The sequence below is a fragment of the Hirundo rustica genome, chromosome 12, assembly GCF_015227805.2.
Source record: "Hirundo rustica isolate bHirRus1 chromosome 12, bHirRus1.pri.v3, whole genome shotgun sequence".
Lineage (NCBI taxonomy): Eukaryota > Metazoa > Chordata > Aves > Passeriformes > Hirundinidae > Hirundo > Hirundo rustica.
Window position 1 is genome coordinate 8148833 of NC_053461.1, and position 19026 is coordinate 8167858.

Consider the following 19026-nt stretch of genomic DNA (forward strand, 5'->3'; position numbering starts at 1 on the left):
TCCCTCTGGGAAGGGCCAGCCCAGCCCACGGAGGCTGAGCAGCTCCATCTCAGGAGGTGCTGCAAGAACCCCAGAGGCCAAGGAGGGAGCTAAAAGTCAAGAAGGTGAGGAAACATCAGCTGCAGTCAAAGACAAGGAGGAGATGCTGCTGATCCCAGGGCTGGGCTTGAGGGAAAAATGCGTCAGGGACAGATCTCATCTCGGAGAGGCAGAGGTTGTGGGCCTGACATCTCTGAGTCTGAAGGGATTTTAGCCTGCTAGCAGTGCTAACTGTTTCCCAAGGGAAAAGTTCTCGAGAAAGCTTCTTCTCGAAACAATCTTGGCAAAACAACTCTCCTTTCCCAAAACAATCTTTCTCTTTTGCGGTTTCTCTAGTTTCACCAATGGGATTAGAGAGGTGTCATTCCTATTCACCAATCATGCTGGGTCTGTATCGGAACGCCTTATAAAAGGTAGTAAGAATTAGACAATAAAGCCTTCTGTTCTCTTTGCCTTATGAAATATTTGGGGTCATTCACCTTTCTTTCCTGTCCTGCAGAGACAAGAAATTACCTTGCTCTTCTGGGCTGCAAAAGTCTCAGGAAACTGATGCCTTGGGCAGGCTGAGCTGAAACAGAGACTGGACAGAGCTAGAGAATAGAGTAGGTATTTATTGAAAGGCCTCTAGGGTACGCCTTGGGCAGGACAATTGTAACATAACCAGCCATAAGGCAAACCAGCTTATCTTTCAGCTTCCCAAACCCACAGACCCTCCAGGGGCCCTGTGCAGGTCACTGTGGGGAAAAGGGACCTTCCCTCTGTGCATGGAAAGGGAAAATCCCATTGCAGAGGCTCCTGTCCATGGTGAACACTGAGGTCACACTAGAAAATGAGAAAAATTTACTTCAGGAATTTCAGTCACAAATTCTGATCCTCATTGATACATTTGGAAGGCAATATCCAGAGGTGAACTGGTAATTCATGGCATTTCTTCACTACCAAGATGAACCCACACCTTAGAGCAGCCAGAGATGAGTCGTCTCAGCTGAAAGTGATTTTTTTTTTTTTTTTTTTAATGACAGACAGATTGAAGAAGTGTTCACCCATCCAAGTTTTCCCATTTCTCTGCTCCCAGAGAATGCCAGCTCCTCTGGGTGGGTGTAACAGACTATCCAGAGAGTTTGGATGTTGTTTTAGCTCCCAGGAAGCACTAGATGGCCAGCTGGAGTTCTCAGCTTGTAAAGAGGACAGGTAATGAATCCTCAAAAAGGGGAAATCTCTGACAGAGAGGGTTCAGTAAAACCCACAGCCCAGGGGTCCTGCCTGGGGAGGGAGCAGGCGAAGGAGATGCAATTCCTTGAGTTAAAATCCTCCTCAACATCCCAGGATATTCCTCCCTGGAATGGGCTGTGCTACAAATCCTTCAGCCTGGCAAGAGGAATTAGCAGCTTTCCGGAATTAAAGGTAGCACCATCTGCAGTAATTAGTTTTAAATATCATATCTGATTATCTTCCAGGGAGAAGTTGGTGCGGTTGGCTCAGGAACAGGTCTGAGCCTCTCAGAGATGGCATACATGGAATTAAGCACATTTTAACTCCTCGAGAGTGATAAGGAAAGTAATTATCCGACTCTTTATGAAGATAGCAAAGGGATTTTTGGTAACGCCTGCTTGGTTACAGCACGATCTGTGCAGTCACATTTAGAGTTCCAGTCCTGGGGTGCTGAAAGCCCAGAAAGATTTGATATGGAATCAAAGGGAATAAGTGGTTTTTTTTTACTTAATACTTCTCCTCTGTGTCACACCTTGTTGGAGAGGAGAAAAAGCCCAGCTGTCACTGTCCTGTTCTGTTATAAAGGAACAATCCTGGCCTGGGCGTGGAAGGATTTTATCCAGACTAGAAAAGAGCTGCCATTGCAACAAATGCTACATAACCCAACCATTTTCCTTTTAAACAATAATCTGCAAACTGTAAACACATGTACCTGAGGATATCCCTTTTTGTCTGAAAATAAGATGCAAAATTGGAAAATGAGAAGTAAATTCAGCCTGCTAAACTGAGAACTTTTTTCCACTTTCTTTTTTTTTTCTTAAGATGTAAAAATGGCTTCTGCTGAAATACTAAGCTTTAGGAGTTGGGGGTTTTTAGATTATTATGGGTTTTGATATCCATATAAAATACTTCAGTGGCTCTGTTACTATTTTGTATTTCATGAACATCCCATGTCTGTAAACATTTGACATCGGATTAGGTAATTCAGTAATTTATCATCTAAAAAAATAATGTTCCTGCACCAGGACTGGAGTTTATTTCCTTTAGCTGCAGAAAAAAAAAATATATATATAATCCAGATCCCACTTAAGAAATGATAGAAAGTCATCAAAACTTAAATTAAATTCCTCTTTATAAATTTGCCCAGCAGCAATCAGGGAAAATAGCAAATATTTATGGCACTTTATGGATGTACAAGTAGAATGCTGAGATTTTATGTGAATTGGGGCTGAATTTATCAGGTTGCATTTTGGGGGAAAAATGGCTGACAAGAGATGCCCAGATTTGTAGACACAGAGCTGAAGCAGCATCTCAGCAGGGTAAAGGGTAATAAAGGGTAAATTACTCCCCCGTCTGTGGCAATTTGAGAGATTTCTCTCCTTTGCCTCAAAAATGGAATCCTGCTTTTCCTACCTGCCATTTCCTAGCTCAATTGCTGGATTAGAGGATACTTTGGAGTGATCCATGACTGTCATCTGCAGTTGATAGTATTTTATTTTAAGTAAACAATCATTTGCAAGCAATTAATCTCAGTTACAGCTTTCTCACTTCTTGCATGAATTATGACACAACCCCTACAAAAAAATGCCATTTTCTCGGCATCTTTCGATCCCTTCCAGTGAAAATGGAAAAGAAAGTAGGGAAAGAATCATAGGAAATGCAATCATGTGATTTTATTTTTTCTTTGGAGGTCTTTGCTTAAAGATAGGTAAATAGATTTATTTTAACCTTACAATGCTTGGCAAAACATCATGTATTTAATAATAAGTATTTTCTTGTGGAATTTGGAATTTGGCTCTTGGATCAGAACTGAAATATTGAGTAAGTTGTCAGGAATCCTATTCACAAACCACCTTATTTTGGTAGCTGTGACAATATTTCCTTTCCTTGAGGCCTGATTTGCACAGCATACACCCCAATTACAATTTCTTGGGCTTTTGGTGAAGACTGCTCATCATGAAGGTATTTTCCACTGGCCTTCCGAATTTAAAGATGTATTTTACCAAACCTGTGTAAACACCACTAAATTAAACAAGTCCTCTCTGCCAGATGGAAATGCAAGCAAAGCTTTCACTTTTTTTTTCCCCCCCCCTTCAAACAGTTTTTGCTTTCCCTGCCCCCTGAGCCCCTCCTCCAAGCAGGTGTTTTATCTGCATTATAGAAAGTGTTCTATTGTTCTGTGCTTTTTGTGCTGTTTGCAACCAGCAAATCCCACTATTCAAAGTGTTGTGCTGAGTTGTTTATGTCCCATGCTGGAACGGTGACAGCTGAACACATCACAGGCACGGCCAAGCCAGAGCTTTGGAGTCCTGGAACAACTCTGGCCCTTGGCTGCCAGAGCCCTCCTGCTCCCTGGAAACCTCAGCCCAGCCTCAGAATGGGGGGGGGGGTGTGGATTTAGTTTTCCTGCTCTTACCAGAGGAGAGTTTATCTGCTCAGTAAAGAGAAGGAACAGCCCCAAATACATCTCTGTTTAATAAATAATTCTCCTTTTTACATGAAAATGTTCTGTATGAAGCTGTTGCAGTCCAGAGTATAGAGAGGAAGGATGTGTCACAGGAGCATTAAAAGAATATTATATCATAATATTCTATTAAAAACATGAATAGAAATGGTGTAATATGGAGCAGTTAAAATCACCCCCTGTAATAGTTTTAATTTCAAATAACCGGGTAGAAACACCAGTTAATGTAGTGGTTTCACGTTCACTAAATTCTGGTCTTAGTACTTACTCTTTTTCTGTGGGAGAGAGACTAGGAGAAAAACAAAGCAGGCTCATCCTTAAAATGAACAAATAGTTTTATTAACATACACTAAAAGAATGGAAAAAGAAAGTTGGGGAAAAAAACTAAAACAAAACAGAATGAAACTCCAAAAACACTCTTCCCTTCTCTTACAAACTGTTAACTTTCCTACAAAACAACATAAAGAGACAAAACTTGTAATTTTCAGTCAGTTTCACTATCTGACAATAGTCTTTTATCAATTTTTTAGGGGAAGAGTCTCTCTTAGAGTCATGGATCCCACTGACAACTTAGAACAGTTCTCTTGTGGGTTTTAAACTGTGACAAAAACAGCCGCCTGGGGAAACCAGCCTTTGTGACCCCTCGCATTAGCAGTTCCCAAGCTGCTTACGGGTCATGGGACTTAGACTTTTGCATATTGAGGTGTTACCGTTTAAAGATGTATAACTCTAAAGGAAAAGGTTTCTTCATCTTAAGGTACAGAGATATCTTCTCACTTCTCCACTGGCACAGAGGGCTTCTCATTTCTTTCTCTGTTCAAGCATCTTTTAGGATTAATATTACTTAGTCCATCACAAATACTTTTGCTCAAATCCACACACAAATCTAAACAATCATCTCCCCAAATGCATATCTTTCCCATGATTTAAAGGAATAATCCAAATATAGAGTTCATTTCCATGGCTCAAATAAGAATGGAACAACCAACTCTTCAATCCTCTGTCCCAATAGTCTTTTCACTCTTGCTCTACTGACTCCATGCTGTTTCTCTTTTATGTTCACTCTGTCCCTTTCTTTTCTCTCTCAGAGAAGGGCCAAGCTCTGGAAGCTTCATGTTGCCAGGAAGGGTTAAATCTGCCCAGAGTCTTTCTCTCCTGCAGTAGCTCATGGTATTAGATGTTCAAGGTCGTGCTGGTGAGGGAGGAAGAACTCACAGAAACATCAGAGATCAGAGCACCCTGACAGTCCAGAATGACGAAAAAACCAGGCAGGATCATAAATGCCTTCTCAGCCCAGCCCTCGCTGTAAATCGGGGCAGCCTCAGCCCAAATGGTGCCCATAACTCTTATCATGGGCCCAGCAGAGATCTCTCCCTGCGCCAGGGAAGTTTGGAGAAAGTAGTTGCTGTAAAGCAGCGACCTCTCTTTCCCCCTCCGACCCAGGAGCTGATAGAATCCTGCCAGGCGTCAGGCCAGCTCCCCCCAGAAGGGGACAGCAGCAGGCCCAGCTCGAGGTTACCTGTCTCTCTCTGGCCAAAGGAAAGAAGGAAAAAGACCCCCCTACAGGAAATCAAGGGGTTTTATATGGTACTTCCCAAAGTCATAGCCAACAATTTTCAGTGGTCAGAACAGATGCCAATATTCCAACTAACCCTCTGATAGGTCCTTGTCCTTTCTAAAGCAATTCCCAGGTCCTGACCCGGAGAATCATTCTACATTCTTCTATAACTAAAAACCCAAACTGTACTAACCCATGACACCCCCATCCAAGGATGGCCATGAGTTATATCAGAATATTCTGTGAAGAACATGAATAGAAATGGGGTAATACGGAGCAATTTAAATCATCCCCATCTTTAGTGGTGGCACAAGGATGGCCACGAGTTATATTAGAACATTCTATTAAAAACATGAATAGAAATGGGGTAACAAGCAGCAGTTTAAATCATCCCCATCCAAGGATGGCCACGAGTTATATCAGAATATTCTGTAAAGAACATGAATAGAAATGGGGTAACATGGAGCAGTTTAAATCATTCTCATTTTTGGTGGTGGTGCAAGGATGACCATGTGTTATATCAGAATATTCTATAGAGAACATGAATAGAAATGGGGTAACATGGAGCAATTTAAATCATCCCCATCTTTGGTGGTGGTGCAAGGATGGCCACGAGTTATATTAGAACATTCTATTAAAAATATGAATAGAAATGGGGTAACATGGAGCAGTTTAAATCATCCCCATCCAAGGACGGCCATGTGGGAATGGCTCATGGCTGCAGCCTGGGAGATGATGCCTCTCCTGTTTGTACTTCACCTGACCTGTTAGCATGACACAGTTGCTTTTATCTCTTTGCCAACACTGCTGTATCAATGCCCGCCACTAAATAAATGGTAAATATGCCTGGGCTTTAGGTTTAAGATGACAGAAAAGGTGAGATTATAATAATTTTAGCATCCAGGAATCACCTTCAAATCTACAGCCAATGAGATATCTGAACTCCAGCATTCCCATGTATTTAATTTTCTGTGCCTGTGAGGGCTTCACTCTTCAAGGTGTTTTTTTTGTGTTGGTGTGTATGTGAAGTCACAGCTTGGGTGGATTAAAGAGGGGTGTGAGGAGGAGCAGAGAGGCTGTATGAGCTGGGTTTATCAAACACCCCAAGACAAGAAGCAAAATGTCAGTGTGAGTTCATTTGGGCATAGTGTGGTTTCTCCCCTGAGCTTTCTGCTTTGTTTTGCAGTTTGCCCAGCTGGTGTCTGTCTACAAAACTCTGGGCCCGGAGAAGTTCCCTCTAATCGAGCAGACGTTCTACCCGAACCACAAGGAGATGGTAGGTGCAAGCAGCAGGGCTAAATCTTGTTTCTGTGCCTCTAAAACAGGGCCTGGGACACACAGTCTCCTTTTCCCATCTGCTGTCTGCTCCAAAAGCCATTTTGGCAGGGGTGGGACAGGGTGACCACTTGAAATCACACTGATGGTGAGCTGGCGGGTGCTCAGATGGGAAGTGGCAATTTTTCAGCTGCCCAGCTGCAGATCTTGGAGAGATTAAATGCTTCCAAAGACACTGAGCAGCTCTGAAAGTGCAGGAATCACTTTGACAGTTTGTTTTCCCTCCAGTCCGTTCTGGTGTTTGTTGTCTTTGGAGATGATGCACTGGGCACTGCAGAGCTTTTGAGCTCAGCCAAAATCAAGGTGGTTGTGACTGGTGATGGTCAGGTGCCTGAGCTAACACTGATTCCCAGTGCTTTACAGACAGAAAAACAACAGTGATGAGCCTGTCAGAGCCCAAGGAGAACGTGGATGATGTTTTAGGGTGTGGTTTACAGCAGTGAGGGGCAGGGAGTGGGACACAATGACCCTTAAGGAATCCTTCAGACTTGAGATTGGCTGTGATTTTATTGAAAAAAGCAGGACTTTTGGGTGCATTGCTAAACTGCAGTCCATGAAAACAAAGAACATTTCATTTTGGGGCAAGAACAAATATGTCAGACTTACAAGTCTACATGGCATATTTTTCTGAGTGTAGCAACCCTGTGAGTGGTTTTCTCTGTCTCCATTCCTCTACATGGCTCATTAAAGTCAGAACTTAGAAGTTATTTCTCTTTTGTTTGAACTTTTGGATGTTGTTCTCCACAGCCCAGGGATTTTTTTTAAACTTATTTCTATGGTAATAAATGTTAATCTAGAGAAAATTAATCCGTGTGGGTATTGCATTGCCACTCAGAACTGCCTGTGATGACACTCATTTGTTTGGTTTTATTCCTCCTCAAGAAAGTATCTGGGACTTTGTGGCTTGGGAAATAATCAGGCAATGTGGTACAAGGCAACATTTTGTTTGAATTTAGTTGGGAGTGGGTTGTAAAATGATCTGGAAATCAGAGTCTTCTGATGCTGCACTGGAATCATATCATGTTATTTTGTTTTGGGTTTTCAACACTTTTTATCAGCAGCTGGCCTCGTTTGCATTTGCTGATGCAGAATTTGGCAGTTACAGTTTAAAAGATGTTTTTGGTGTTCCTCTTGCTTTTTCTCCTTCTCTTTTTATTCTCCAAACGGGAACCTGGAGCTTTCCCTCCCTCCGCCCAGCTCAGGGCGAATGTGGGGAGGGGGAAAAAGCCCCAAATCTCTGGGAATTGAGGGCCAGCTGAGCATGCCTCAGCTCCTTTCGTCCTCTGCTGATCATTTGTGTCGAGGCTTTAGGCAATGCAAGGTAAATAAACAAAGATGCCATTCTTTTGTGTAAAAATGCAGCTGCTTTAATGAAACACCTTTTGAAACAGAAACATTCATCGAAGACTGATCACAAAAAAACGCTGTGAGGCTTTTGAACTCATTGCTGGTTGAGTCATATCCACAGCCTTTCCATCAGTAATTAGTTCCCTTTATTTCACGGCTTTCCCACCTCTTCTGCTCTCTGCAAAAACAACACGGCTTTTTTCAACCTAATTGCTGAAAAATTTAATTAAAACCTAACTGGAACGTGGAGGAAACACCAGCAATATTCCAGGTGGTGGGTTTTTTTCACCTATTCACCTGTACAGCCTGCCTTCTCTCTTCTTTTCCCTACTCTTATCAAAAGTCATGTGAGACATTTTCAAATTAAAGTTGTGCCAGGCTGCATTTCTGCTCTACCCTCTCACATGACACAAGCACAGTTTCAAGAAGTAAAAAGAAAATGTTGTAGAAAGAATCTGCTGTTGATAGGTATCAGTGCCACTACAGTAAAAATCCTGGTACTGAAATAACATATTCAGAATGCCATGTTGCAGTCAAGCCTTTTGAGAATCTTCCTCGGGGAAGTAAAATTGGCTCATTCCGAGCTGGGTTTTTGTAAAGCTTTTCTTGCCACATTTATTGATATGAGGGGAAAAAAATTTTTTTTTCTTTGTACCATCCATTGTGGGAAGTTTGGGCAGATTTCTGCTCAGCCAGAAATCAAAGTGGACAGGCCTTCATTGAGAAACACCTCATGTGGGATATTTTATAGCAGGGCAAATAGAAAATTTGCTTTTAAAACTAATTGTGGCACTCCATTTGTATTACAGTCTGTCCATAAATATCAGAGAAAACATTCCTTTGTGCAGGGTGCACAGAGAAGGCAGTCTGGACTGGGTGAGATGAGTTTAAGGTCTAATTACTGCAAAACTGAAATAGGAGCAGAGCTCTGGTGAGTCAAAAAGCAGAAAACATCTGTTTGTTGCAGAGTGTGATCCAAAAGGCACCCCCCATCCAAATGGATTTGGAGACAAATGCTCCAGGACTCGTATTGAATACTGACCATTGAATATTAACCTTTGTGCTTATTAAGCTCTGTGGGCTTCTCTAGGAAGTCTCATGCCTCATCTGACATGAGGAAATAAGGCCTGGCTTCGAATCTTTCTGAAAAATTAGTGATATAAATACACAGCACTGTCAATAAATAGCTCTGCCAATATTGTCACTGCAATACCAATTCTTTTTTGGAAGAAATGTAGCTTTTTATTCTTCTTGTTTCTTTTATGTAAGTCTATGGTCCAAACTGTTAGTGTTAGGAAATTTTTGGTTTGTCTTGAGTAAAGCAGAAAACAAACTGGACTTTACATTTGGCAGCACACTGATATGGTTTTAATTTAGGGTTGTCAATTAAAAGAACCAGACTGATTTATAGTAAATCAAAAGTGGAACATTAGCTTTTATCTATTATGGGACACGTATTCCTCAAAGGAATAATGACATATTTTCCTGTTGGCCTTGCACCACTTGCATTTCCCTGGAAATGTATAAACTCAGTCACAGAAAAAGTAAATCTCTTTTTAGAGGAGCATTTCCAAACCTGTCCTTTAGATAGTAAAATCTGTCAGGAAAGGCAGCTACTGGAGATTCCCTTCCTGCCTGAGAGCTCTCGCCTTTTTCTGGAGCACAAATAGTCTGGACTTTGGCATTCACACTTCCCAAAGTTTCACCACTGTGAATTGAATTAATTTTATAAACTTCAATGCATGTGTGAGGGATCAATTACTAGCTCCAGTCATCAATTCAAGAAAGTTGAGACACTAAAGAAGTGACAGGCAAAACATGTTGTAACCCCTCTCCAGTTGGAGTTCACAAGCAGCCAAATTAACTGACAGAGTGTGATGGGTGTCTGTGAAAGAAAAACAATTAAATCCCATTAAACAGGGTCAAATACCTGTGGGCTTCCAGAAATCATTGCAGGGTAAGTGATGCAATATTTACTGCGCGTATTTTCACACGAGTTTCTGAAGTTCTGTCAGTGCTGGGGTACAAATACCTGGTGGTGTATTTAGGCAGGTGTTAAGGGCTGGAGCTGTCCTGAGCATGGACATGGTTTTTGTGGTTCTGAGCAGTTTTAGCCTGTTGTCATTTGGGGCTTGGAATTTATTCCACGGAATGCTGAAATCCATGGATTAATGCTTTAACCCATGGATTAAAAATCTGACTTTTTCTTCAGCAAGCTGTGGTTAGTCCATAGGAAGGCTGACTCGGGAAGGGGGTTTTGATTATCGAGGCTGTTTCTTAATTTAGTTATCAATGGAAGTTACAACTCTGTGGATAAAGGAAGCTGTGACATAAGGAACATACAAAATGTGGAGCACAGATTGTTTTAATCACAGAAGTGTTCAACTCGTTTCAACAGATAAGGAAACATTTGTGAATCTTTTTTTTTTTTTTTCTTTTTTTTAATAGCACATTGTTATAATACTTTACATATACACTGTACAATAATTCTTTCATATCCAAGACTTTCATACAGAAAAAAAAAAAAAATAATAGTTCTGTAAAACATTCCGTAGTTCATCGGGGAGATTTTGGAATAAAACACGGGGAGCCCTTAATCTGCAGGTTATCAAACGGGGAGGGGCAAAATACTGGCGACTCTTTTGCTCTTGTACATTCATATTGGAAAAAAAAAAGGGAACTTGTTACGCCTCGGAGGACATTGCCAGCCCTCTGTGCAAAGCATGACAGAGCACAGCAGGTGCCTCCAGGAGGTTTGTCCCTCGTCCTGCACCAGTGTCAACCCCGCGGAGCCTTTGGGGACGAACTGGCGTTTGTTTCTAAGCAAGGTAACACGAGGCCGCGGCTGTTCAGAGCCGTGAGCGTGCAGGGTCGGGTGGAACGAGCCTCCCAGGGCTGGGTTTTCAGGAGAAGTGAGAACCTCAAGGTTCGCTGATGTCGATGAAGTCCTTCTCGGGGGGAGGCCCCCCTCGGTACCAGCTGCAGGTGCCATCACTCCTCTTGATGCAGGCGTAGTGCCTGGCCTGGTGCCCGTAGAGCCTCCTCTCGATCAGCCAGTCCGTCCACAGGCACTCGTTGGGGGCCGTGATGGAGCAGGGCACCATGTAGCACGTGGTGATCTGGGGGCAAAGAGCTCCTTCAGTACCCTGCAGCCTGGGGTTTGCTGGGGTTTAGTCTCAGAAATGTGAATAAATGGTGTTTATTTACATCTGTCTGCTCTGCACTCACCTTGCAGCTTCCTTTGGACTGGGGTTTATTCTCAAAAGTGTGACTAAATGGTGGTTATTTGCATTTATCTGCTCTGCACTCCCTGTGCAGCTTCCTTTGAACTGGGGTTTATTCTCAAAAATACAAATGAGCGGTTTTTATTTACATTCATCTGCTCTGCACTCACCATGCAGCTTTCTTTTGAGTGGAGTTTATTCTCAAGAATACAAGTAAATGGTGTGCAAGACAACAGGCATTGCTCTGCCCTGCCCTCACCTTGCAGCTTTTTTTGGACTGGAGTTTATTCTCAAAAATGTGACTAAATGGTGTTTATTGACATTTATCCACCACAACGGTGTTCATTGACATTTATCTGCTCTGCACTCACCTTGCAGCTTCTTCTGAATCAGGGTTTATTCCCAAAAATACAAATTACTATGTTTATTAACATTTATCTGCTCTGCACTCACCTTGCATCCACAGCCCATCTGGTACCTCTGGTTCAGGCTCTTCTTCTGAGACAAGGATAAATCATCCCACGGTTCAATGTAGTTGCACAAGTGGATCAGCACTTTGCCATCACTTAAAATTTGGCCTGCAGCATGGAAAACACCAAAAAATCAAAGCAATTAAAGTGTTTCCTAAATATCAGAAGTTTTTTTATCAGTTGGGTTTTTTAATAATTGCACCAAATTAGTCATGCTTTAATTTTTTTTAAAATTAATTTAATTAAGGCAAAGAGAATATTCTCTTCATTGCATGCTGTATGGATGTAAAAGATTGAAGAAGGATATTTTTCTAAATATGTGGATAATCTGCCAGCAAGGGGTGGATGTAAATGCAGTTAAACTGGATTTTAAGAGTGTCTGGAAAAACCTGTAGTTATTTGGAATCCCAGACCTGCAGGCCCACAGGCACGTGTTTGCTCATTATGCGCCTTTGCATTACTGGGAAAATCAGTGCTGTTGGTTTAAATCAAATAATAAAGACAAATGCTGAATCAAAACTCCTTCTATTTGCTGTTTATATCATTATTGATCTTTACTTCCTTTGGAACTGCTCTAGGAGTGCTGGAGGAAGGGTGGAAAACACATAATATCACACTATAACTACAGCTGAACACAACTTTTACATCCCATCATGTTTGTATTTAGCACATGAATGCATTTCTTTTTAGAATATTTTTGCAAAATTCACTCTAAGCAGCTACTTCTGAATTTCCAGGTTTATTAATTTTGCTCCATTTTACCTGTTAGAAGATACTGTTTTTTGTTGTTGGCTTCTAGCTTCACTCCACAGAGTGATGAATCAAAAGGGGTGTAGACATACTGGACATCCTTGAGCTTTTCAAATCCTTTAAACATCTGAAAGTGATCAGAAACAGTCAGTCAGTAATGGAAAATAAGCGTGAAAAAACAGTTGCAAACAAGAGCTGGAAGAGGTACAGGGTGAATTCTCTTTAAAGAAAGCTCCAAAGTCTGAATTAGTGTGAGAAAAACACCAAAGACTGGACTTGTTCTCTACACTTCATGAAATACATCCAAGGATTTCAGGAGGGAATTAAGTAGGTCTTAATTTATTAAATTATAGCTTTTAAAATGTGCATTTCCAGTGTATTTAATGGATTGTTTAAAGTTTCTCTTAAATTCCTATTCTACTGGCATCTTCTATTCAAGGAGCAATGCAGAGACAGCAATTCACCTTGACCAAAATGCATATATTTCTCAGTGCATTCCTATGGGGAATTTTCTCTTGGTCACTGTGGCTCTTGGGATCTCCTGGGACACCAAACATGCTGAGGAGCATGTCCTGAGCATTGCTTTCGGATTTGGTCACTTAAGCAACGTGGTTTTCCACATCCAAAATTCTCACCAGTGGGACCTTCTCAAATAACCATTGGAAAACGTGAGCCATCCCTCAGGATTTACACCCTGAGAGTCCCCAAAATGGAGAGATTTGGGATCAAAGCTCTTTTCAGGCCGGCTGCCCCTTAACCAGCAGTTTAAACCCCGAAAAGAAATCGAAAATTAGCCATTAAAAGATGAGAACAAGCTTAGCTGTGTCCCAGCATAGCGAGGAGGGAGCAGAAGGTGCTGCTGTCATCACCTCATGTGCCACCACCAGCACGGTGACATCATGCCACGTGTTGACAGCTGGGGACAATGGCAGGGGCTCACAGCTCTCCCAGCCGCAGCTGGTGTCACTGGAAAATGTGTTTGTGCTCCTCAAGCCCTCCCAAGGGATTTAAATAGCACAGGCCACTAGCAAATACTCAGTAATACATTGGTTTTTCTGAAGCCTTATTTATGGAGGGGGGGGGAAAAAGGCCAACGCTGTTGTCACCGCACAGCTGATCCAAAAATATTAGCTGGGATTTGAAATACTGTGGAGGAAAAAAAAACAAACAGGCCCAGCCAGAGCAAAACACAAAACACACTGGCACTCTGTCCAGAGCAGCAGTGGGAATCACAGGAAATCTCAAAATGATGAGGAAAATGTGTCTGGTACGGGGCCACCACATGAGCTCTGCAAGTGTCCTTCGCCTCTCCACATTCAGAAACCTTCGGGGTTTTGTAGGGAACAGCTTTTCCATGGGTATCTCAGCCTTTGACCTCAACTTTGGAAGCTTTGTTGCCAACACACCTTGATTTAGCTATAAACCCTATAAATATCCAGAGCAAGGCATAATGGAGGTTTAGTTAATATTTAAATGAGTTTAGCGTTTGTTGTGCCGCAGGTTTTTTTTGTTTCTTGGCTGGGTTTTTTTTTAAATTACCGGCTGACTTATCTCTGGTTTTGACCTGTATAATTGTAACAGTCACTTCTAAGGATTATAATCTTGTGTTTAACTCCGCAAATTGTATTTGATCTTCTCAATCACATTCTCCCTTCTCCTAAAAGCATGGATATTTCTCTGTAAAGGGCTAAGGTGGTTGGATTTGGTTCTGCATTGGTGCATGGTCCAGGTTCACCTGAGCTCCTGGTGGGACTTTACTGAAACAGGAAAATAGGGCGAGGATTTGGGGGATGGAGAGATGTGAAGCTGCTGCTGAAGCCTGTATGGACACTGTCCCTGACTTCCTGAGGGGTGCAAACCAGCACCAGCACATGGTTTTGCTTTCAAATTTTAGAATGAGTGTGATGACCAAGTCAAAATACAAAAATATCGTGAAGAAATATTCAATTGCATATAAATCACATATTATCTTCTCTCTTTAATACAGTGCTGTAAATATTGCAAGAAAAGAACAGTAATTGAAAAGGTTTATGGCTTCTTGACATGCCAACCCATCCCTATAAAATGAATAGCCCCTTGTTGTTGTTTTTTTTTATTTCTGAAAATGAATATTTTTCTAGAATAGCAATGTTTTAATGCTAAGCCTAATCCACTGTATTTAAAGTGAGAGAAACAGAATTTAAGCCATCACAATAATGAAACAGCTCAACAGCCCTGAGAGCAATAGAGCAGAGAAAACAGCAGTGTTGTGCTGAATGTTACAGTCCAACACAACCTCCAAGGGTTCTGTGTTGCCTCTCCAAGAGGGGAGGATTGATGAGGAGAGTGTGAATATCTGAGTGCTCTAAAAGCCCTCCCCAAAACTCACAGTGAGGTGATCATTTTTGTGAATTTTTGGTGATAGTTTTTGATATATTTTATAGCTCAAAAGGGATGATTGGAGAGTCTGTTTTTTCCTTGCTGTGTTGTATAAAGCAAATTCTTGGCCTGTCCCTCTCCCTGTGAGTGCTCCTGCCCTGGATTACCCAGAGCCACTGGGCACCCAAAGGACCCTGCAGTTTGTGGGACTGCAGGGCAACAGGAGAAGACATCAGACCACTTGGGAGAAGGTTGGAATGGTGGGCAGAGAATATCCTCACCTTTCACACCCACTGTGGAGTTAAATTCTTTAAAATGCCATCACCTGAGGTGACACATAGTGTCACCAAGCCATTGCCTTGTCCTCAGCAGTTCAGCAAACTGAGTGATTGTTCAGCATGTTTAATTTCATACCTCAGTTACATTCTTTGGATGTGTCAGGTTGCCCTGCTGAGGGGTTTACCAGGCACAGTCGCTTTGCTGGGTTTATTTTGGGGCTGTACTGGGTGCACAGGTGACCCCACAGAGGGTGGGCAGGTCACAGAGCTCCTGTTTTCCAACCATAATCCTTCCTTTCCCTCCCTGGAGCAGGGATCTGGGTCCTGGGGCAGGGGAGGGTTTGGTCCTGAGCTTCCTCTGGTCAGAAGGAAGGATTTGAGGTGTGGGGGTTATCCCAACCCTTCTGTTGTCAGTCTAAGCTTGTGTGTGATGATGTAGAGCATCTTTGATTAAAAACCACATCTCTGCTTTGTCCAGGCCTGGCTGAGTTACCCTCTGAACCTGAGTGGAATTAAATAAACACCTCTTCCTGCTGCCTGAATTTTGAACAGGCCTCCACTGGTGAAAATTAGGGGGAAACTCCAAAGCAGCTTCAATACACGAATGTATTTTGGAGATTTCAGGGTGCTCAAGAATGGGGTTGCAGGCTGAAAATAATGATTCAGATTAGACTTCTCATTCTTCTTGTTTGTGCTGAGGTATAAAGTGATTTGCATTTCTATCAGGTTCCCAAAGTGCTGCAGAGTAGCAACAGAACATTTAAGTGCCAGTGGGAGAAAAGGGAATTCTCTGGCATTGATGTACTTATTTCTGTAAAGAAATATTTGAATATATTCTTAGTATTTAAGAAGATAGAAAGTGGCAGATGATGAAGAGCTTCGGGGTTTGTTTTAACAAGGTAGAGACTGGCTTGTTGAAATTGCTATAAAACCTCAACAGAAGTCATGTGTGATACCCATCCACATAAATACTTTGAGATATTCTTGTTTATCAAGGATTCTTCCTGCTCAAACTCCCATGAGAGGATTGGATCAGTGGATACAGCTTAAATAACTGCATTTTTTTTTAAAAAGCATGTAGCCATGCATAATGATCTTCTTAAGCATTCCCAGTAAATGTAGAAGTGCAAAGATTATAAAATAATATTCAGTGAAAAATGAGAGATGAAATTACCTTGAAAACCAACCAACCAACCAACCCACCTCACCTGTGCACATTCACACATTTTAATTTAGAGATATTACCTACTTCTTATGTAGAAAAAGGTAAATCAAGATAATTTTAACGTCAGTGAGAGTTTGAGAGTGACTTCAATGGGCTCAAGACCTGTCTTCTTAAATTGCATTAATGCAATGGTGTTTATCGTTATCTTAAAATGTATTAATGTGAATAAACACCATTTATAGCTCCTTAGTGGAGCTGAACAATGAGTAGGAAAATCCTGTGAGATTCTGAATCTGTGTCTTTGGGTATTTGCCTCCCCAGCAACGTTCACACAAACGGATTTTTTGGTTTTGTGACTCCTGGCCCTACAAATATCCCTGTTCACAATGAACAAAGGGTTTGCTCTCTTGGCTGGAAATGCTCTCCTCTCTTTGGGAAGTTTGGCTCATGCAGAGCTGCCACACCATCAGAGCACAGGTGATCAGGAATCCTCCAAAACCGGATGTGTCTGACACCGCTCACAGAATGAAGCACATTTTTTGGCACCTTCAAAATTATGAATAACAAAATTCCTCATCAAAATATCACTATTTAGCAAAAACCTCCTGAATGTCAGGACAGCTTCCTGTCCTTTCCTTTTTTTCTTTCCCTTTTTTTAATCCCTCCCCTAATTTTGATGTATTTCTGTGTAGTTCATCTGGGTCTGTCTGTGGGGGCAGCTGGAGCCTTTTTCCAGCTTCCCCGCATTTGGACTAAACTAGTTTGGGCTGAATATGCAGAGGTTATCAGCATTGAACTTCAAAAAAGCTGAGTGATTCCATGTACCTTTATTTGTTTGATTTCATACCGGATCATTTTGTGGGTATCAAGGGGATCATCACTGGCAGGAACCACCTTTTCACTGGATATTTTTGCTCGGATCACTGGAAAAGAGAGAAAGAGAGAGATTTAAATGCAAATGAGCAGATGCCCAATTTTACAAGCAAAAATGAACATTATATTGATAGATTTTAGCTTTGTTTTGACACTTCAGCTACAAGTAGATTTGAAAGATTTTACCATGAGACCACCAGCTGAGCTCCTGAAAACAAAAGTCAGTGGGCTGTCTGTGATGTAAATTCTGAATTCCCAAGAACCTGGAAACCTGATTGATGTTACCACTCAGTTTTGACAAAAAACGTCCATCAAAATCTCTGGAAAGCTTGAATCCCCTAAAATTTGACAAAATACCCATCATTATAATCAGTGAGCAGAGGAAAGGGACACTTGTGTTGATGACAGAATTGTTGATCATATAAATAGACTTGCAGTAAGCTCCTGAAAGCCTGTGCCAGGGAAGAGGAAAGCATTGATTTCATGCATGAAATCAGAAGAATAATCTTGTATTCACTTTTCTGAGGCTTTACATAGCACGCCACTGGTTGTGTTAACCTGTAGAAATCAATTACTTCCTGTTTGGATGTACTTAATTTATTTCCCATTATTTAATCAAGGAGAGCAGGATTTCAAGGATTTTATGAAAGAAGAAATGGATTCTTTTCCCCTCTCTTTCTTTGAGGCACCTGTCTTGTGTGTGATGTTTAAAATACACCAGGACTCTTTGGCACTGTGGTTCTAAAAACACGGTGCATGGCCAAAAGTCCTCTGGGGATTTTAGCCACCAAAATTAGTGAGAGCCCCATTTTTGCTCCATTCTGGATGGCCACTGCTGCAGCTCCTGGGTTAGAACAGTTTGTGCTGGTGGAGAGACCCTGCCAAGCCAGAGCAGAGGAAATTTTTGTGACATCAAAGTTGCATGTTGCCCCCCGCCCCCAAAAAACACCTTTTTTACATTAGACTGACCTCATTTTTGTCATATTTAACATCATAGCTAAAGAAAAGGAATAGAAAACCCAGCCTGAAAGGCAACCAGGTGGAGATCAGGCCCACCTAACCCTGGGCAATTCCCATTTCCTCACTAATTAGCCAACTAAATTAGATGGAATAATCAACGTGTTGCAGATGCCTGCAGCTTCCAAGCTGCAGTAGGATGCTCCCTCCTTCTGAGTCACTAAACCCTTCTTGAGGAGCATTTTAGACTTCTTGGGAGGAAAGAGTTCTTTGAAGTAGGAGCAGCAAATTCCTCATTTCACCTGGAAAGTGGCAGCATCTCTTTAATCACCTGCAGATGTGAGCAGTCCCACAAATTAACTGTGTGTCTGATCTCCTTCCAGAGGAAAAGTGTTGTGGATTGTGTGTGTGCTCTACACTGCTGGCAGGGACAAATTAGGATGGTGTTTTTGTTTTGAGATGCTCTCCTTTGCATCATTACTCCCTAAAAAAAAAAAAAAAAAAAAAAAAAAAAAAAAAAGAGGATTTCTCATTAAAGAGTCTGTTCAATTCTGAAGGAAAAGGCTGAGAAAATAACATTATTTTCCCAGTACCATTACGTGGTTCATGTGCAGGAAATCTTTTCCTGCTTACTCAGTGTGGGATAATTAAATTTACTTTCCCCACGTGTTTAACGTCGAAACATTGTACATTTCCATATTTTTATGAAGTTCTACTTGATAGCACATGAGTGGAAGGCTATAGATAATCCCTGATAGCTCCAGGGGTCTCCATGGAGTTGTGCAAGGCTGAAAGTGTCACATCCTGAGGTTTGCCGTGCAGAGATCTTGCGGCGGGTATGTAGATGAAAATGAGAAGTATTTCTGTGATGTGTGTGTTTCATTCGTTTGTTTAAGAGAAAGCTTCCAGATGGCAAAGGAGGACAAATTGAGGTTGGTTTTTTTTGTTTTTTTTTCTAACAGTACGAAAGTTTAACTGTCTAAACTTTTAGCTATT

At 41.6% G+C, this 19026-nt stretch overlaps 2 protein-coding genes across 2 annotated transcripts in view; one reads left to right on the top strand and one right to left on the bottom strand.

The window, feature by feature from the left end:
* LOC120758363 (synapsin-2-like) overlaps positions 1–6675 on the top strand; it is an 80538-nt gene extending 73863 nt beyond the window's left edge. Inside the window, exon 5 of the mRNA XM_040076534.2 lies at positions 6460–6675. Coding sequence (XP_039932468.1) covers positions 6460–6675 — 216 coding nt within the window. The remainder of the gene's footprint in view (positions 1–6459) is intronic.
* Positions 6676–10304: 3629 nt separating this feature from the next.
* Positions 10305–17127, bottom strand: TIMP4 (TIMP metallopeptidase inhibitor 4; the record flags this gene model as incomplete). The annotated part of the gene is made up of 4 exons (XM_040076000.2): positions 10305–11074; positions 11633–11757; positions 12412–12526; positions 17026–17127. Coding segments are annotated over 4 exons (540 nt in total), but the record flags the coding sequence as incomplete, so codon positions are not given.
* Positions 17128–19026: the final 1899 nt, after the last annotated feature.